Source organism: Pelodiscus sinensis, chromosome 8 (genome assembly GCF_049634645.1).
Source record: "Pelodiscus sinensis isolate JC-2024 chromosome 8, ASM4963464v1, whole genome shotgun sequence".
NCBI classification, from domain to species: domain Eukaryota; kingdom Metazoa; phylum Chordata; order Testudines; family Trionychidae; genus Pelodiscus; species Pelodiscus sinensis.
The window spans coordinates 5,549,234-5,570,182 of NC_134718.1; the positions used below are offsets into that span (position 1 = coordinate 5,549,234).

General features: G+C 59.0%; 1 protein-coding gene across 10 annotated transcripts in view; it reads right to left on the minus strand.

Annotated features, from left to right (window-relative positions):
• The window catches only part of ARHGAP22 (Rho GTPase activating protein 22), a 157,570-nt gene that overhangs the window by 13,032 nt on the left and 123,589 nt on the right, over positions 1 to 20,949 (minus strand). For 7 of the 10 annotated variants that reach the window (XM_075934645.1, XM_006118141.4, XM_075934643.1 and 4 more), the window contains one exon: positions 8,410 to 8,617. In XM_075934645.1, the coding sequence (XP_075790760.1) occupies positions 8,410 to 8,617 (208 nt within the window). Of the gene's footprint in view, positions 1 to 8,409; positions 8,618 to 12,902; positions 15,255 to 20,949 lie in introns of those variants that run through there. The other 3 variants (XM_075934646.1, XM_075934650.1, XR_012905519.1) reach the window with 3 other exon arrangements.

The following is a 20,949-nucleotide window of genomic DNA, read 5'->3' on the forward strand; positions in this document are numbered from 1 at the left end:
CAGTTGTGGGACAATCTGCCCCCCACATAGGTCCTGTCCTGGTTTCTAGTAGTTAGAGACTGGATGAAGTCTTGAAACAGGGGATTTAATATCCCTGCTAGAATGAGTCAGGAACTCCGGCTATTCTTGATTTACACAGAAATAGCCACGTGTCCTGACCTCAACAATTTCCTGTTGCAGTGAGTTCCGCAGTTTAATCATATGCGGTGTGAAAATGTATTTCCTTTTACCAGTTTTGAATTTCAGTGTGATCTTTTCTGTAGACCATTCTTTAAGGTATACATTTTTACCACAACCATCTTACTCATCGTTCCCAGGGAACATGCCAGTCTTATCAATCTCTCTTCAGAAGAGTTTGTTCCCCCAGGTCCTTGCTCAGTCTCACTCGTTTTCTCTGAAGCCTCTCTACTTTTGCAGGATTTGCTTCGAGATGGGGCATTCACTGTTGCGGCAGCGTCACAGAGGTAGCTGAAGGTCATCTGCCTCTGTGCTGCCCTTGGCTAGTGCAGGCGTGGCCAACCCGCGGCGTTTGCCCCCCAAAAGTGCGTCTTGCAAAGTTGCTCCTGTGTGCCCCCCCCCAAATGGTCCCCGCCGGCTCCCCTGTGCTTACTGAGTCGGAGCTGTGGGGTTTTAAAAATGGTGCCCAAGATGGCGGCCATCTTAAAGGGGCAGCCTCCTTTTTTTTGTTTTTAATGGTTTTGGTTTTCCTTGACAATTCTATTATGGGTTTTTTGTTTTGTTTTTTTGGGGGGGGAGGGAGGGTTTGGCTTGACAATGCGGCTCTTCACCTTTTTTCCACCGCTGTTTTGCTTTGTTAAATGAATTGGCCACCCCTGAGCTAGTGTGTTCTGCTGCTAGCCAGAAGGCCGGTGGTTTCTCTCCTATCTGCTTGAAGACAAACCAGGAGGAACTGGCTGTAAGTCTGCAGGTGGAAGTGACCATGGCATGACCAGTGCCATGATTCTAAGGAAGGAAGGCGTGAAAGCAATGGAATAAGGCCAATGGACGTCAGAAAAAAACCCTGGTAGGTAAAGTCCTATGGGAAGAAATCCAAGGGGTAAAGGTGTTCAGGAAAGGTGGCAGCTTCCCAAAGAGATTGACATGAAAAGCACATCTGCAAACTATCCTGATGCAAAGGAAAGATAGGAAGAATAGTGAGAAGCCATCATGCCTCCACCAGGAGCTCTTTAATGACCCAGAAATCCTACAAAGGAATCCCGCAAAGAGTGGAAAACTGGACAAACAGCTAAGGAGAATGAAAGCATACACAAGAATGGAAGGATGAAATTGGGAAAGGCGAAGGCAGGAAGTGAGTTATACCTAGCAAGAGACATGGAAGGAAAGGAGACGTTCTTTAACTACGCTGGGAGCAAGAGAAAGATGAAGAAAAAGGTGGAGGTCCTCAGCAAAGAGAGAGAGGTAATAACTGAGGACATCAAGAAGGTGGAAGTCTTGAATTCCTATTTTGCTTCAAGTCTTTCCTAAAAAGGTGAATCGTGAGCAGCACAGTATAAGAGGAGGGAAGGAACACACAGCAGAACAGGGAAAGAACAGGTCGAAGAGTATTTAGGTAAGACAGACGTATTCAAGCCAGCAAGGTCTGCTGAAATCCATCCTAGAATATTTATGGAACTAGCAGAAGCCAGCTTGGAACCATCAGCAATTAGCTAAGAGAACATGTGGAGGATGGGCGCGGTCCCAGAGGGCTGGAGAAGGGAACACGGTAGATTCCTTTTAAAAAGGGAACAAAGAGGAGCTATGGTATTACAGCCCAGTCAGCCTAACTGGGAAAGATACTGGAACCAATTATGAAACTATCAGTGTGCAAGCACTGAGGGGATAATAGGGTTATCAGGAGTAGCCAGCATGGATTTGTCAGGAACAAATCAGGCCAAACAAAACTAATTTCCTGCTTTGATGGAATTACTGGCCCCGTGGATGGGGAAAAGCAATCAATGGGATAGATTGTGATTTTTAGTGAGGTTTTTGAGACAGTCCCTTATGACATCCCCATCAGCAAACTTTGGAAATGTGGTCTACATGAAATTACTAGAAGGCGGATGCAAAACTGGTTAAGAGCCCCTTTTCAAAAAGCAATGATCAGTGGTTTGCTGCCAAACGGGAAAGGCTTATCTAGTGGAGACTTGCAAGGGTCTGTCTTGTGCCCAGTATGAGTCAAGATTTTCATTAATGATTTGGAAGACAAGAGTGGGGAGGATGAGTGTGCAGCTGACAGTCTGCAGGGGCTGGAGGGCAGTATGGGTATGTCTACACGGCAGGGCTAAACTCAAAATAATCTATGCAACCTGAGCGACACTAATAGCTCAAAATAGCTTATTTTGAATATGGGCATGGCTACATGGCACTTTTTCAAAACAGAACACTTCCTCTGACTTCCTTTACTCCTCATGCAACAAGGTTAGCTCAGTGGTTTGAGCTTTGGCCTGCTAAATGCAGCGTTGTGAGTTCAATTCCTGAGATGTCCAAATAGGGAGCTGGAGCAAATCTGTCAGAGGTTTACAGAAGTCGGAGTAAGAAGCCTGTTGTTTTAAATTGATTTTGAAATAATGGGCTTGCTGGGTAGATGCTCACTTCGTTATTTCTGAGTAACTGACGTTATTCCGAAAAAACGCTGCTGTGTCGACATGCCCTGTTAGAATTAAAAAACACGTTGACAAATTAAATAATTGGTCCAAAATCCAACAAGATTGAAATTCACTAAAGACAAGTTCCACCTCTAGGAAGGAAAAAAAGTCATACGTGATGACAAAATGGGGAGTTAACGAGGTAAATAATAGTACTGCTGAAAAGAATCTGAGGTTATGGCGGATCATAAATTACATACGACAACATGTGCTGAAGTTGCAAAAAGGACTAATCCATCGGACAGGGATGTCGTAGGTAAGACAGGAGAGTAACAGTCCTGCTCGACTTCAACAGGGGCGAGGCCTCATCTGGAGCAGCGTGTCCAGTCTCAGCTGCTACACTTTAACAACCATGTGGGCAACCCATAGAAAGTCCAGAGAAGAGCAATACGGGTATAATTTTTTTAGAAAGCTGACCTATGGGAGGAAGCTAATAAACCCGGACAGGTTCAGACTTGAGAAAAGCAGACGGGGGGGGGGGGGGGGCTGATAAATCTTCAGGGCTGTTCTAAAGAGGCCAGGAATCAATTGTTCTCCTTGTCCGCTGAAGCAGAACAAGAAGCAATGGGCTTCATCTCCAGCGTTAGGTTAAACATTAGGGAAAGGATAGTTAAATATGGGAATCGGCTCCAGCGAGACTCCGGAATTCCAGGCGCTGCCGGTTTCCCTTTTCGGCTAATGACAACCCAGCCTCTTTTCTGAGCGACAGAACCAATTACAAGCCCTGTCCGCTTTCAATCTTTTTTTTTTTTTTGTATTCCCTCCCATGTGCCTTACGCTGCATTTACCAACCCTGAATGTTATTGCAGTGGGGTGCCCGTTCTCCAGCTTGTCGAGGGTGCTCTGAAATTTCCCACCCGTCCTCTCTGATCCTGCAACGTTTCCTGCCCTGTTTCTCGTCCCCCTCCCCCCCAGATCATTCATAAGTAATCAATTAACTGAAATAACTCAAGCAAAGAACACAGACCCCGGCCTGGAAACTTGATGCGCCCCGCTGTTAACCTTTAACCATGATGAAAACTGGCCCTTTCCACCTCTCTTCCTTCTCACTCCAGGCCCCTTGATGATCCAGGGCAACATTTCTGCAGTGACCCCTTATGTGGGGCATACGTGCCAGCAACTGGCTCTCCTTTTGTGGTGCCCCTCTTCTGACATGGTCAAAGCGTGCTAAGGAAGGGGTACCTGGGGCCGTGGGGGAGAGCACAGCCCCCAAACACCCTGCTGTTAGGCTTCTTTTTCAGCAGGTTTTGGAAGACTATTGACTCTGTCCCACTGCATGCAAGACACACAGCTGTGGATCTTAATTGATAGGCGGCAGGTTTAAAACAAACAAAAGGAAGTTTTTCTTCACTCAGCGCACAGTCAACCTGTGGAACTCCTCGCCAGAGGATGTGGTGAAGGCTAGAACTTTAACAGGGTTCAAAAAAGAGCTAGATAGATTCATGGAGGTTAGGTCCATCAATGGCTATTAGCCGGATGGGTAGGAATAGTGGCCCTAGCCTCTATTTCTCTGGAAGTGGGTGAGAGGAGAGGGATCACATGGGGATTCCCTGTTGTGTTCCCTCCCTCTCGGGCATCTGGCATTGGCCACTGTCGGCAGACAGGATACTGGGCTAGATGGACCTTTGGTCTGACCCAGTACGGCTGTTCTGATATTCTTAGGGGTTACCGAAAAGCCAATTTTCCACACAGCAGGTTAACATCAGCCGACTGGCTCTAAGGCCTGTGCTTTTCCAACTGTTCTAATCACTGTCCTGTGAGATACTTCAGCTTATCGCATGCAGGGCTGGATTAAATTGGATGGAAGTCTGCAGATGTTATCATTTCGGGTGCCTTTTGTTGCATAGTCCGTTCTTTCCCTCTGCCCAAGGCATGCCAAACAGGCTCCAATATTCCAGTGATGTCGTGCAACAAACCCTTACACAGACACTGTCCGGCAATGCTCAGTGTGCCACTGATCTGATCTAACTTCTCCTTTTCATTCGTTTTAACTCACAGGAAATAAACTGACCCCTCATTTCCCTGTCTCCTTGGCCAAAATGCGGCCACCCCTTTGCACAGCCCCTTTTTCGGCTGCACCCAATCAAGGTATGGAATGAGCCCCTCAATTTCTCACCCCTTTGTGTGGTGCAAGTGTCTAAGGGCCTGAACCAGCGCCTGCCACTGGCCGTCAAAACCCAGCCACGCGCTCTAGCGCCAACGCCTTTCATTGGAAACGACACGCTTCTAAACGGAATGCGGGCTGGGGCACTGCGAAACCCGGCAAGCCTGTTTCCATCAGTTCTGCCTCTGCCACCCGTGGCCCAACCCGCCGTCTGCTCTGCCCCCTGGGACGTCCCTCTCTGCTCCCACGGGGTTCTTCACACCCCTCCAAGCTGCCGCAGGGCGTCCTCCCCTTCCAGACAGGGGCACTCCAGGGGTTTTGCACGACCCCGCTTCCCGGGCCAGGTGCTACAGGGAGGAAGGGGGCAGGAGCAAAGGGGTGCTCCACGCTCCTAGGCAGGAAGGGCAGGAGTGGACACGGAGCCATCTTGAGCTGCCAGACTCCTCCTGCTCCCTCTTCTCCCCTCCCCTTCTGCTCCCGCCGACTCCCCATGTACCAGGGTGCTGGGGCTGCATGCCAGGGGTGGGCGTGGCCCAGGGGCATCCTTTCCCCCTTCCGCCCCCCGGGCAGCCCCAAAGGCAAGCGACTGGCTCTCCCTGAAAGCTGCAGCGACGTATTCCCCTCTGGCGCAGATCACGCCAGTCGCGCTCAGACCCGGGTGGAAAAGAGCAGGAGGACCAGAAGCTGAAACCCCCCCTTAGCAGGTGCTTCTTTCTGCCTCCACCACAGTGTGCTACCCACCCCTTTAGCCCCCCCCCACCCCTCATCAATGCAGGGCACGCCCACGCCCACGTCCATGCCCTGCTCCATTAGCCAGATTTTAACCCACTGACTGTGCCCCATGCTAATTGTATAGCAGTTAATTTTTAAATCAAAATGCCGTTCGGTACCAGGGCCAATGCCTCAGCACACGACGACCATCATCCACCAAACTTGTAAAAAATCCAAATTGGTTTGCCTGGATCTGTTTTATAATATTACCTTCCTTTAATTCTTTCTTCACTGAGCCTCATTTCAGCCCCTATTATCTGCCCTAGCTCAGTGTCAGACGGACACAAGTATATTAGCAGCGGCATCTCATTTACGCCTTGGAAAAATTGTCACAACACGAGCGCTCTTGTATTCCTGGGCAACTTCCCCCGTGTTCCAAGACTTACTGGAAATCAACAACAACAGTCAAGCAAGCTCCTCTGGGAGGAAAGTTACCTGGACCCACCCATGTAAAAATGTCGACCTTTAGCATGTGCGGTGAAACCGCTTACCCTATACTAATGGTAAAGATGTTCTTGCTCAATGAGATAACATCTGGGTTTTACCCATGTAAAGAACAGAAATACGTATTCAAGACGCCTGCCTTTTCTGCGTTATTCAGTCCTGGGAAACTCTGCAATTTTACTATGGCACCAAATGCAACAACTGCAGGAGTAATTAGCATTGATAATTCTACCATTTCCATCTAGCAATAGGCCAGTACTATTGGTAGGATATACTTCGAAAATGCCTGATTGTCCTTCACTCTGCCGCGCGCAGCTTTGCTTCCCTTATCAATGTTCTGTCATTCTTAAGGAATATAAATCAGCAGTTCTGTAGCAGGGGGCTGGTACAAGCCCCTCCCTGGCAGCCCCAATCAAGGGGGACAGATTGGGGCTGATGAAAAGGCCTGATGCCTGACGGAGGAACCACAACAGCTGCCGAGCCAAGAGCAATAAAGACTAGGAAGGAGCCAGAAAAGAGTGCGTGTGAGAGAGAGAGAAAGAATACTTCCCCTTTAAACCAGGGCATTTTTTAACCAATATGGCCACCCCCTTCAATTTTGGCTTTTGGGGCATCTAAGCAAATGTTCTGAACAACTCCCAGCCCCCACTCCCGTTTTTCTCATTACATTATTCCTGGCAGCAGACCGGACACAAACTTGTTTTCTGCTTTGGGAAACAGGCTTTTTAAAGCACCAGGTGTACACACGTATCGTCACCGGCCTGGACTTTATTCTGTTTGCACATTATGAATGTGATCAAGTTATGACGATTTGTTCCTAAGCTACCATTCATTTTCAGTTCTGTGATCAGTCCCTGTTTATCAGTTATGACAGGGGCTAATGCAGAGGAGGGATGTAAAATCCAGGCTCATCTGTTCACCATTTAAACGCTATGGCTGTGTCTAGACTGGCCAGTTTTTCCGGAAAATCAGTCGCTTTTTCAGAAAAACTTGCCAGCTGTCTACACTGGCTGCTTGAATTTCCGCAAAAGCACTGACTTCCTACTGTAAGAAATCAGTGCTTCTTGCGGAAATACTATTCGGCTCCCGTTCAGGCAAAAGTCCCTTTTGCGTGAAGCTTTTGTGCAAAAGGGCCAGTGTAGACAGCTCAGATTTGTTTTCCGCAAAAAAGCCCCGATGGCGAAAATGGCAATCGGGGCTTTTTTGCGGAAAAGCGCGTCTAGATTGGCACGGACGCTTTCAACAAAAAGTGCTTTTGCGGAAAAGCGTCCTGCCAATCTAGATGCTCTGTTCCGAAAATGCTTTTAACAGAAAACTTTTCCGTTAAAAGCATTTCCGGAAAATCATGCCAGTCTAGACGCAGCCCGTGTGTAACTGGTTAATCGATTAATCGGCGTGGGAGGGGGTTGCTCCAGCAGGGCTGGAGCAATCTCCTGGCCACAGCAGATCAGGGTCTGCTTCAGCCCCCCAGCAAACCGGTATGTATCACCCGGTAAGGCTGATACTTACCAGTTAACTGTTCACATGCCTAACACAAGGTTGCCCGGGGTTAGCTGCAACCAGTGCTCCCTCGAATGTGTTACAGCCTTGTGTGGAATGAATTTTCTGTGCACCGATCTGGAGGTGGCGTGTGGTGGGAGGGGGGCCGAGGAGTGTGGGGGGGCTCAGGAATGGGGAGGAAGGTTGGGTGCAGGGGATGAGGGCTGTGACGGGGGAGCGGGTAGGCTCTGAGGCGAGGCCGGGGTTGCCCGCTCAGTCTGCTAGCCAGTCTGTAAGAAGGAGCTAAAATTGGACCCGTCTGTAAAATCTGTAAACGGCGTTTAGACGGCAGTAAAAAGCCACTGAGCTGAGGAGCCCCCCGCCCCCCACAAGTCCCGGGGCAGGCGTAGGGAGGGGAATTCTGGGGCTCCCTCCGACTTGAAGCTGGCGGGGGAGTGTGTGTGTGTGGGGGGGGGATGCCTCTTCTCTGCTGTCACCAGCAGCAACTCCGGGCTCCCCCACAACTGGGCGGGGGGGTGAGTGACCAGGGTACAGCAGGTCTAGTGCACCAGTCCCCACTGGGAAGTCTCAGTGGGTCGGTTACTGGTGGCAGCCCCAGACCCAGGCAGGCAAGTGGCTCTTGGGCGTTCCCCCCCCAGGGTGGGAGGCAGGGCCGGGGGGCGGGTGGGGCTGGACAGGTGGCCCTTGATAAGTCAGGCATTAGCGACGTCGGTGCCCGGTTGCCAGCCTCCAGGACTGACCTGGACTCCCAGAATCGGCCCCGATCCCCTGGTGACTATTGAGCGCGAAGCCGGAGATCTGGGTGGGAAAAGGACATTACACCGCGCTGGGGGGGGATCTCCCGGATTAGCTCCAGGCACAGCTGGCAACCCCTGTGTCTGGGATCGTACCGGCGCCTGGGCTGTCACAGCGACACGTTAACAACCCGGCGCGTGCCTGGCTCACCTGTCGAAGAGGGGCTTCTCGCCGCAGTCAAAGGAGTCCTGCAGGTCCTTGACGAGGTTGGCTTGGCCGGGCATGCGGAAGAGCCCTTCTTCAGTGAGGCCGCGCTCCCGGATAAAGTCCACGCATTGCTCCACCAGCAGCGGGGCCAGCCGCAGGCCGTACTTCCGCTCGTACTGCACCGTGTCCTCCAGCCGCTGCCCGAAGATCCCTGCCGGTGAGAGACACTCCCTGCCGTGAACGGGAATCCCCCGACAGCCAGGCCTGGCTGCATTTCACAGGACGGGAACTCCCAGGATCAGCAAAAACCAACCAGGGAAAACAACCAACGGTTTTAGTCTCCGTGGAATGAAAAATACGAAAGGCCAAATTCTGCCCTGGTTCTCAACCTGCAGCCAGTCGGCACGGAGCCATGGCCCACGTGACAGCTGCCGGGCCACAGGGGTGGAACTGGAGGCAGCCACGTAACACGCTGGGCGGCGAATAGGTGGAGAACCACTGGCCCAGCGTTGCCACTGTGGTCCTCGGTAGCTGCCCAGCTAAGGACACGATCTCCTCCCGAGGAGGTATAAAGGAATTCAGCAGCGGTCGGGATGAGCTGCCTCGGTTCTCCAGCTCCACGTGCGACTGAGTAATTGACACAAGCACCTTCCGTCCCCCTTTGCGAGTGGATGCAGCGATGTGGGGCATCAGGCCGTACCAAAGGCACCTGCCCCAGGGGAGAGACAGCTACTGCTTACCAGCTCAGCCCAGCCCAGGCAACCAGCTGGGGCAAGCAACGAAGCCCTAACGCCCCGATGGGGACTGGCAAGAAGGCCACGCTGGGACCGGCCAGAGACGCAAGAACAGGGGTAAACCCCTCGCTGCTGCAAACGACCCTGCCTCACCAGCGCCCTCCCGTTCGCTTCTCGTTTCAACCGTCTCAGCCAGTCTCCCCTGCAGCCTCCCTGTGACTAGTCAGCGGGTGCAAACATCTGGCCAGTGACAGCCCCTTGGAATTAAGGCGCAGGCTGGACAAATCGTGTCACTTGCGCTCCAGGGAAGCCCTTGTGTACCAGCTCTGCAGAGCACACCCTGGAAGGGGTACGGGGAGGGCCGGCCGGCACGGGGAGCAGCCAGGGAAGCACTGACCACCCTGGGAAACGCTGCCAGCGGAGCTGGTCAGAACCCACACACACGTCCGAGGCAGGGGGTAGCTGATGCAGAGCCAATCCTTTCCATCTCTGCCACTGGCCCACGGCATATCCCCCGCCCAACCCCACAGGCACCGCTGGGATCCGGAGACTCCACGGGGCCTCTCACAAATCGTCTGCCCCCGAAGAGACAGCAGCGAACCAAGCCCGGGGCCCGTCGGGCCTGTTCTGCGCATAAGTGACGCTACGCCAGACCTCAGCGAACCGCACTGATTGTGGGGCTCGGGGGGGGTGCCATGTGCTACTGGGACGGCCCCCCCGCCCGGGCCGCTGCAGGACTCGGAGCAGGAAGTGTCCCAGCCACCGTGTGCTGTCTTCCAGTGGAGCTGCCGCACGAGTTTGGGTGCAGGGTCCACATTTGGCGCATCCGTGCACCCTCCTTGCTGAGACGCTTCCCACCCGCCTCAAGGGAGATGTACCTGAATCGTGTGCAGGATTGGGCCCGCTCGCCCAGGGCCCTGTCCCTGTAGCGATCAGTAATTGATGCGTCGGAATAAGGCTTAACCTCCCCCCACCCATAATATACCTACTTGTGCATTCCTGTGTCGCGGTGGGTAGGCAGGAAGGAATTCCCCTCCTGACCCCAGCGGGCAGTTTCTGCCCTGCAGCACTGGCCAATCCGAACCAGTGCACCAGCGGAATTAAATTCTTATCACTATCAGTGTCTAATGTCCCTGTGAAGTCTCGGTGAGCTGAATGCCTCAGTAATATCCTGGGGCAGGGAGTTCCACAGATGAATGATAAACTTTTCTTTAAACTGCTGCCTTTCAAACTAATCATGCAGCTGCTTCGTCTTGTGTTACGGTTCAGGGCAAGCGGCAGTGCCTGTTCTATGGCACGTAGCGTTGGATGTGGTTCTAGGAGAGGTCTCCTTTAAAAAACAAAACACTCCCCCCGTTAAGTAAATGGCAAAAGGTGCCAGAGTCCCCACAGCGCCCAACACTTTAGCCGGGGGGCAGCAGCCGCCAAACCCGCTCCCCCAGGCAGTGTGGGTTCTGCAGGGACCCCCCAGCCACGTCGCAGGCCGGTCAAGCGCTGGGAGACGCCAGGGTGGCAGCCCCCGCCTCTAGAGCACGGCCGTCCCCCCGTCTCTCCCAGCCCCCGCCCACACGTCCCTGCTGCCCCCAGAGCTTGCCAGGGACGCCCCCCTTCTCTTCCTGGCGCCGGGCAGTGCGGACGCTGCTGGGGAGGAGTGGGCCCCTCTAGGGAAGAGATGAGGGGGTTAAAGCGGCGTTATTGCTGCTCTGGAACAGACCCCAGGCCTCCCCCCCCCACACAGAATGGCACTGGGCTCTCCCACCGCAGGAGTCTGCTGCCCTCCTCCAGCACACGCACCCCGCCGTGGCAGCTCACGCTCTCCCATCTGGAGCACGGGCGTGAGGCCTGGAGGCCGAGGTCACGGGGCAGGGGCCAGGACACAGCCAGCCCCTTTCCAGGGACCCCGGCAGAATCTAACAGCCCGGCGTGACACCTGCCCCGCTCCCAGCGTTCCCACGGACGTGGCCAAACCAACACGCCCCCCGGGACGCCCACGGGGGTTGCCACGTGCCTGGGGCTGAGGCTCTAGACCCGGGGCTCTAGATCAGCGCTCGGTGCTCGTTACGCCCACGGACCCTCCAGAGCAACGCGCGTCGGGCAAGAGCGCTGCCTTTGGCGACAGCAGGAGTCCTTAGCCGGTCCCATCTATTAGCCCACAGCACCTAACCTCTGCAGGAAAATCGCACCACTCCCCCTCCTGTGTCCCCCTGCCCCACAGGGGTCCATCACCACGGGCCCCTCGCCTCCCTCACCCCCGGGCCTGGACTGGCTTTGTTCTAAGCTTGCAACAAAAAGCAAACCAGGAGCCAATTCCGCCACGCTCCGGCCGTTGGCTCCCGGGGGCGCAGGCCTGGTTTTAATCAGCGCAGCCTGCAGCTCCCGCTGCATTTGGCAGCGCTGGGCTCCCTCCGAAAGATGCTGCTCTCTTTCATCCCGGCAGATGTGGGAGCCAATAGCAGGCGGCCCGGGGGGACTAGAAATCAGGCCCAGAGCGCCTGGCACCCAAGCAGTTAACGCCTCTGGCCCTGTCCTTATCTAGAGGCCAGTGTTTGCTAGTAGTAAAAGAACCTGCCTCGACCCCATAATCCGGGGAGATCCCACAGACACCAGACAAACGGGTTTGGATAATGGGAGGGCGCGGGGGCGCCAGCAAGCTGAGGCTGAGCTTTAACCAGCTCGGTGGATCTCTGCCGCCAGCCAAGCCAGCAAGGATGCGCGGACTCACCCCACGGCTCAGCCTGGGCCTACAGCGCCTATGCCTCCAGACACGCCGGGGCAAGACATCGCACCCTCTGCCGCTTCATCTTACGCCCGGGAGAAATGAGAACGTCAGCGCTGGGTTCTTCACGCCGCCCACTGCTCCGGGAGAACACCAGCGTCGGCACATGCCCAGAGCAGGGTGATCTAAGCAGAGGTGTGTAACTCACACGTGTGTGTCACACACAGAGCCCGGAGAACTCAGCCGGGCATGCACATGCGTGCTCACGCCCATCAGACCTTCCTGCCCACAATCACACAGAGCCAAGAGCTTGCCCAGGGTTACATACGTGCTGACCCCTGTAAGGACAGCTAGTCTCTCACACACTCCCCACTCACCCCCGTCTGTCACTTACACAAAACACAGGGTCAGCCGCAAACGCCCCTCGCTCCCCCACCAGTACACCCCTCGTGTATGCGCCTCTCCACGTGTGCACACGTTCACACACACATTCACCATTGTGCACAGACAGGCTTGTATTCCTCACTTGTGCACCCCACCACACATGCAGCGGGGCCCGGCAGTCCCATGCCAGGAGCCACTCCAGGCTCAGCTGTGTGAGCCCTGCACACACACGCACGGGGGCGTCCCGCTGTCCCACGAGCTGACACGCCGACTACACCAGGCAGCGGAGGGAGAAAGCCTCCTGCGCCCCAGTCAGACACGGAAGAGCGATGACGCGGCCGAGGTCAAACAGGGAATCCGTAGCGGAGCTGGGAAGTGAACTCTGAGCTTCGTCCCCAGCCCTTCCCCACAGCCCGGCCCGCGCTTCTTCCGACACGTTCGCCCTCGGGAATGTGCAACATGTAAGAATTCTGCTGCCAAACTCTCCCCCGACAGCTCCCGGAGCGGTTAGCGGTGGGCCTGGCGTGTGCAGGCAGCACTCCCGGCCCGAGCCCCCGGCCGCCTCTCCGCTGCGCCCCTGCTTTGCTGGAACGGCTCCCGCGATCCGAGCACAGTCCTGCTTCCCCTCGAGCCGCAGCGAGCTCTGGCAAGCGGGCGCGTACCTCTGGTCCCCGCGCAGCACTCGGCTACATGGCAGGCGCTGAGCTTCAGGCAGAAGCCGGGCAGTGTCAGGCAGCAGGAGCGGCAGAGGAAGAAAGTCCTGACTTCAGGCATCAGACACATTCTGAGTCCCTGCCCTGGCAGCCGTCCCTCCCCCCCGCGCCCGCCGGAGAGCAGGGAGCAGCCGGTCTGCCCTGGGAGATAAGCAGCGGCACATCTGGTCTCCGCTCCACCACTCGCATTAATTATGGCTTGTGCGGAAAGCATTTGAACTATCCAATGGGATGCGGAGCTGGCCGGCAATGGGAAGAGCGAGGCAGGCAGGTAGGGTCTTGCTCGCCCTCCACGCTGCAGCCTGTGTCAACAGCAGCTGAGTACGGGGAGCAAGTTTTCACAAAGGCAGCCGCAGCCGGCTGGGGAAGAGATTCCCACGCCAGGGACTCGTCGGCTCTGCTCCCGGGAGCCGGGAGAACTAGCCCCAGTGGCTGCTGCCTGCCACGCTCTTGGTCCCAGAGGTTTGCCCCCCACCCCGGTCTGGCACAGAAGGCCAGAACCAGAGAGTTCGCACCCCCCATTCAGCACCGGTGTGGCTGCTCGCAGGGGCTGACGGAGGCAGGACTGTCTGGCCCAGCGGCTGAGCGGCAGGCAAAGCACTTTTCTTCTCCGCATGGCCTGTGCGTTTTGCTCAGCTGGTCACTGGGGCAGAAGGGACTCGGGGCCCCTGCCGTGTGGCGAGGGGCTTGCACCGTGACGGTTCCCCGGTGCTCAGATCCGCGTGCGAGTCCCTCCGTGCCAGCGAAGAGACCGCAACCGCGGGGCTGCGGATCAGAGATCCATGACTCGCGGGAACCTTCCATGGGAAACAGGCCAGAGTCTGGCGGCTTGTCTCCCCCGAGAACCCTGCGTGTGCTCTCAAGAGAGGTGCAGGGCCAGGGCAGGAGTAAGCCAGACAGCTGGCCAGGGATGGAGCAGCAGAGCCAAAGCAGGCCCGCTCCCGCCCCCACCCTGCCCCGCTCCCCAAAGCAGCTGGCATGTACAGCAGTGACGCCCCGTGCGGCCCCTCCTCTACGAGCACCCCCCTGCCGCCTCCACTGGCCACGCGTCTCCATTCCTGAGCAGTGGGGCAGCGATCCACACGCACGTTCATCCGGCCCAGCTGGGCCCTAAGAAACCTGTTTCTCCCAGAGTGCGGGTTGCACTTCTCTGGGCCCCCGGTTCCCATGTGAAAGAGAGCACAGGCCACCCGGCCGCCCCCCAGGCAGGCAGGCGGCAAGAGCACAAGCAGGGGGTGAGCCCCCACCCGGACTCCAAACCCAAGGGTTCTCGCCCTCGGCCTGAGCGGGAGTCTGGGGCGAGTTGCTTCCCCTCCTGCCTTCTGTCCGTCCTGCAGCCTGGGCCTTGCTCTGTGTACGTACAGCACCGAGCACCCCGTGGGCCCTGATCCTGGCTGGGGCCTCCCGGCGCCGCTGTGATCCCCACGGCGCCCATAAAACTCGGCGCTTGTTCGACGGCCGCCCTCGCGCACAGGAAGCGCTCGCGCAGGGCCCGGGATCGGCTCTGGGCCCGGAGGGGGAATGCAGCAGGCGGCTGCTGTTCTGGGTAACGCAGCCAGACGCTTCCGCAGGGCGGTAGGAAGCTCCGGGGACCCCTTTCCGAAACATTCGGGGAGCTGCCGGTTTTCTGGCAAACTGTGTCACAGCCGCAAGCCCCAGGTCATCCCTATGCCCCCTCCCCCAGCGACGGGGACAGCCGCTGAAACGGAAAAGCGATGCAATAAACCTGAGGGGAATCCTTCTGTAACAACACACAATTGGCCGGTGGGATTCTCTGCCACTAGGGACAACTGAGGCCAAGAGACCCGCAGAACGAGACCGTCGCCTTCTGCGCTCGAGAGGCTAGCCCGGCATCCCAGGGCCGGAGGGGCCCCGGAGAGGTCTCTAATCCGCCCCCAGCGCTGCATCCCAAGGAAGAGTGAACACGCGGCTCCGGGAGAGGCCCAGCGGCCACACTGGCTCCCGTGGCAGCTCAGCTGGGATACGAAACGGAAGCGACCTCGCCGCAGGAGCCCGGCAGCAGCGCGACGTCTCCTCTGCACCAGGCACCGTCCGCTCTCCGCTGGGCGGGTGTGCGCGCCTGGGAAGCCGGGTGGTGACCCGGGGCTGGAGGTGGGCCGCACGCACAAAGCCTCCTTTCCCATCGCAGCGGAGACGGAGAGCCCCACCAGTGCGGGAGCGGAGGCCTCGTGAAGCTCCCCCAGCGCGGCGAGACCCAGGAGAAGGGCGTAAGAGTCGGTGCGGACAGGTTCCCCCGCTGGCCCCGGTGCTGCAGCCGGGCAGAGGCCACGCCCCCCCCCCCCCGGCGTGGGAAGGGCGTGGCTGAGGGGAAGCGCAGGTTGCCATGACCAGGGCCGCTCTTCTGCTCTGGCTAAAGTCTTGCTCTCCGGGGCCAGGTGGCTAGAAGGCCCCCAGGGTGTGATGCTGTTTGGTCCCTAACCCCCCAGCTTTGGGCGGCTGGGGCGGGCTCCCCCGGTACACGCTTATGAGCCACCGTAGGCCTGGATGCAAATTCTAAGACTGGGCCCGGAAGGTCGCCGCTCAGGCCCCGCTGGAGACGTACCCGTCTCTCTGCACCCAGGGAGCTGGGAGCAGGCAGGGTCCCCTCGCGCAGGGGAAGGGCGTGGAGCCGTCTGTCACGCCCCGGGGCTCACAGTCCCCAAGCGCTGCATCAGCGTCAGGGTTGAATTTGGCCCCGTGGCCGGCGTCAAGCTAGAAACCAGCCCCGGTTTTCGGGGTGTGAGTCTGAGTGAAAGTCCCAGCAAGCCTGAGTTGAGTCACGAGGCTTGCAAGGACATGGGCATCGCTGCACCACTTAGCTTCTGCACTGGGTGTATAACTGTTTGCCTGGAGAACAGAACAGAGGATAAACCGCCGGGAGCACTGCTCAGCCACAGGGCCGGGCCAGCCCCAGTGCCTTTTTCGCCCGCTTGTCTCTGCACGGAGCCAAGAAACAGCACGTGGGGAATGAACTGTCAAGCGCAACATAAACACACTTCTCAAGTTAACAGGCAGCACCCTGAGCCGAGCACAGCTGGATTCTCCCACGCTCTACGGCTCCGCTGGGAACGCCACGGGGCAAAGGGCTCTTCGATCCAGCGAGCCAAGGGCCGAGACCCAGAGGCTGGGAGCTGAAGGTGCACAGATCCAGACGGAAAGGCGATGGTTGTTTTTACTGTAAGGGCAATTAACCAGTGGAGCAATTCGCCAAGCGTTGTGGTGGGGTCTCCATCGCTGACCGTGCTGAAATCGAGGTGGGATCTCGTTTTTCTGAAAGCTCATAGAATCCTAGCACACTAGAGCTGGAAGGGGCCTGAAAGCCATCGATCGAGTCCAGTCCCCTGCCCTCATGGATGGATCCAGCACCAGCTGGTTTGTTTGCGGCCTGCGGTGCAGTGACACGGGGCTCAACACACGGCCCACAGGTGGGATCCTATGAACGTGGCTCCACTGGGAACACGCCCCACAACGGCGAGGCGTCTCCCAGGCAGGTGAGTGCTGAGAGACGCAAGCGGACGGGCCGGCTAGAACAGAGGGGTGCAGGGTGTCGGCGTTTCTAGCGCCCAGGGAGGAGGAGCCAGGAGCGCTAAGGCATTGTGGGAAAGAAGCTATTTGCATATATTTCAGATATATTTGCATGTACATGCAACCACACTCAAGTGGCAGCCCTCAGAGAATCACTGTGGCCCCGGGCTCTGAAGTTGAGTAGCCCTGATCTAGACTGTCCCTGGCTGGTGTGTGTCCAACCTGCTCTTCAGCATCTCCAGTGATGGAGATTCCACAACCCCCCCTAGGCCCAGGCATCTGCTCTGGGCACGATTTGGGAAGTGGAGGTCTGAGCGGGTAAGCACAGTGGTCCGTCCGAATAAATCTTTCACCGCCTCCCATTCTCGCCGTCAGTCTCACCGCCCACTTCTGTGGTTGTCTCCTACCGTCGCGGTAGGGAGATGGAGGCTGAGAGATGAAACCCACATTTCCCGAGCGGTCCCTGCCGGGGGGTCTGGCGAGATTCCCGGGGCTCCGCCTGGCACCTCGCTCCCACAGATGCAGCGTCAGCTCAGAGGTGCTGAACCCCCAGAGCTGTGGGCACCTCCCCTTCCACGGGCTCTGCTGGCCGCTCGGGTAGTAGGAGGCCGCTAAATCCAACAGGAGTGTGTCTCCGCGTTTACTCCGTCGGGAGCTCGCTGCTGGCTGCGGCGCTCCGGGCGCTCGTGCGTCCCAAACCCCTCCTGGCACGGCCTCATCAATTCCCACCAAGCGCCTCGGGACTCGCTGCTGGATCGTCCAGGAAGGGCGTGTCGCTCAGCACAGCGGGGCCGGAGACCTTGGGCCGCAGCGGAGAGCCCCACGGCCAGCGGGCCCATGAAGCGCTATTGGTCTCTCAAAGTCCAGACGCTGCTCCCCGGTCTCGCCTGCCCCCGCGTTGCACGGATGCAAACGGCCCCGGGCGCCACGTGTCCGCAGCAGGACGTCCGCCCTGGTCAGCCTTCGCTGCCACTGCGGCCGGTCGGAGCCGATCACCAGGCTCCGCAGCCAGGTGCCACTGCTAGCCAGCCGGGGTGCGGGCCAGTCCGGCAGCCACTTTAACCCCGTCCTTCCAGGCACCCACAGGCCACTGGCCAGCACAGAGCTAGGCTGACTTACAGCCCCGGAGGGACCTGGCTCCTTGTCTCCACTCCGCAGCAGCCTGCAGCTCCAGGGCCCGGGGGTACGTGGCCCGCCCCGGTCGGCGTGGTGCCCACGCCCTGCTGGGGGCTACTCTGGGCCTTTCAAGGCCCTGGGCTGTCCCACCTCGCTTGGGCCTTTGCGCCGAGCTGCATGTCCCAGGGCTACCAGCCAGAAGGGCCGCCCGGGACCCCCGCACGGAGCGCCGGCGTCCCACAGGCAGAGACCGGCCCTGCGTGAGCTCCGCGCCGTGGCACAAACGTCCGGTCTGGCTCTCGCTCCACCACGGCCCGTGGCGCCTTCTTTTCAAGCCGCACGTCTGGGGGGAGCGAACCCCGCAGGGCCTCGCGCAGCCTGGGCGATGGACCGGCTCCGCTCCCTCTCTCCCAGCACGCTCCCAGGGTCGCGACGGAACACAAGTCCTATTGGGGTTCACCCCAAGCCTTGCGAGAGCTCTAGCCCAGATCGCAGCCCCGAGGCAAAGGGAAGGTAGCCCCATGCGCGGGCGCTAGCCAGGGAGCCAGGCCTGCTCCAGCACAGCCAGCCGGTGCAACACCAGGCAAGTCACTTGGCTGCCTCGGTTTCCCCCTCTGTCCAATGGGGATCACGGGAGTGGGGTGAAGGTGACTCCGTGGCCAAGTGCCCGTTCGGGCACCGTCGCTAGCTGGGCCAGTCTGGCCTTGCATCCCCGGGGGCAGATGGAGGAGGCGAAGAAGATACTGAGTAGTCTGCTCTGTGGGGAGCTAGGCCCGACTCACTTTTCTCCTAGCCCCGTGCCTCAGTTTCCCTATCCAAAGCGATCCTGACACCGTGGGTGTGACTGCTGCCTGGGGGCAAGCTGCTCAGAGCCACCCCGCGGATACTGTGGCCCCCCCGTGTCCCAGGTGGACTCACCTCCCCCCCCAGACAGACCCCCTCCTCTGTTGTCTGGGTCTGGCTCCCACCCCCGACTCCGGGCTGGAAGAACAAACACTGATAACAGGAGCCGGGCGCCAGTTGTATCTCCGGGCAGAGATAACGCCGCCCGCGAGGCAAGGCAAACACCCACCATCTGCTCAAGGAGTTCGCCAGGTTCGAACCGGCCCCCCGCGCGCTCTGCCCTGCTTGGAAACAGGCCAGCCCCTGCGCCGCGAGGGAAGGAAACACCGCGCAGGCGAGAGCCCCGGCGGCGCGCGAGGAAGCTGGTCTGCCCCGGCCGGGGCTGGGTAAGGACACGGCCTTGGGAAGAGCCCAGCGGCCCTACCGCTGCTGGGCCGTGCGCACCCCCCTTACGGACGGGCTCTGCCCACGACTCCGCAGGGCGGTGCCCATTGCGTGCGAGGGAAACGGAGGCACAGGACAGTCAATGATTTACCCTCCGAGTCCAGGCCCGATCCAGCAGCTGAGCCCGCAGCCCCGACACCCAGCGCAGTGTCCTAGCCCCTGAACTTCCCACCTTCCCGGGGGCACCCGCGCCGGGGGGACAGCTGACCCTCCGGACCAGCCGCGGTTAGCCTCGGACAGCACCTGCCTGCACGGCAGAGGCATCGCCGCAGCCTGGGGGGTCCCCCCGTGCTAGCAGGGGGGGCCAGGCGCAGGGACGCCCCGAGGGCCTCTGGGACCCCGTGTTTCCCAGGGCCGAGGCCGGCCGAGAGGCGCTGGATCCCGGCTCGGCTGAGCTGCGGGACGCGGAGGACAAAGCTGGCCGTGGGCTCACAGGCTGCAGCCCCACACAGAAGCCAACCCCGGGGCCACGCCGGCTGGTTGCCGGGGGCTGGGCTCATTCTGCTGGAGGCAAGCCCGGACCCTGCTCCTGCGGGCCCCTGCCAGCTGTGGCCAGAGCAGAGGGCTCTGGAGCTGGGGGGCCAGGCAGTTCCCACCCAGCCCGGATCCCACTTCCCAGCTCAGCTGTGTCCGTCGGTCTTACACACCTGCCCTTTAAACCCACCCCAGCCGCACGCGAACCCGCTGCGCGCTTCCCCGGCCGACGCCGAGCTCCCGGAAACCTCCCTGCTGGCGGCTGGATCCCAGAGCCCTGGAAGACGGGGACCCTGCTAGAAACCACGTGGGCCCCGAGCAAGGCAGCCCTTCCCCACCACGCCCAGAGCCCCCGGATCGCTTTCAAGGCACAAACGGTCAGGCTGCACCTGTCCCCATTACGCACTCGGGGTCCTCGGCGTTTTCCGAAAGTCTGCGTGCCCCCTTCTCTCTGCTTCGGGCCTTTCTTCAGGCCGTTAGCCAGGATGAAAGTGAGAGGCTAAGCCCCTTTTATCTGGGCATCGTTCACTGGCACAGCCTATCAGCCTTCTCCAGGGCTGGGGATTTACATATTCGTAATCCCGCCCCAGCGGCAGATATTAAAATGTGTCGACAGATAAGCGGCGGTGGCAGCGAAGCGGAGTGGGGGTTATTGCGGTAAAACAGAGAGAGGCGGCTCTGTTCACAGCCTTCCCTGGCGTGAGCGAGGCCGAGGGGCCCCGTGCAGACAGCCCGGCTCGGTGCCAGGGAAGGGGGGAGGGTGACGGCGGGACCGTCGGCGGTGGGGGACGAGCCTGGCGACTAGACGGCGGGGTGCGCGCTGCTCTCGGGAAAGGACAGACAGAGGGACGTGGCTCCGTCTTGCTCTAGTCCACGGACGTAAGATTTTTAACTGGCAAGCGTCAGGATGGCAGCTGCCTGTCTGGCATTTCATGGTGCCGTCATTGGGGGCAGGGAGTCTGCAAGGCGATGGCTGGGGGGGGGCAGCGCTGCCTTCAGAACTGGGTAAATCAGTTGGAGGCCACATACAAGCCGGCTGGGGGGCTCCGGGCTCCCCCGAGGCTCTGGGGTGGGGCTAGAGAGGAGGGGTTCCGGGTGTGCAATGGAGTTCTGGGCTACGGGAGGGGGTTGAGGTGCGGGTGAGGACTGCGGGGTGGGGCTTGGTATGAGGGTCTTGGAGTGTGGGGGGGGCTCCAGGCAGAGCCCAAGGGGGTGGAGTGTGGGGGGGGGCTCCAGGCAGGGCCCAAGGGGGTGGAGTGTGTGGGGGGGCTCCAGGCAGGGCCCAAGGGGGTGGAGTGTGGGGGGGGGGGGGCTCCAGGCAGGGCCCAAGGGGGTGGAGTGTGGGGGGGGGGGGCTCCATGCAGAGCCCAAGGGGGTGGAGTGTGGGGGGGGGGGCTCCAGGCAGAGCCCAAGGGGGTGGAGTGTGGGGGGGGGGCTCCAGGCAGAGCCCAAGGGGGTGGAGTGTGGGGGGGGGGCTCCAGGCAGGGCCCAAGGGGGTGGAGTGTGGGGGGGGGGCTCCAGGCAGGGCCCAAGGGGGTGGAGTGTGGGGGGGGGGGGCTCCAGGCAGAGCCCAAGGGGGTGGAGTGTGTGGGGG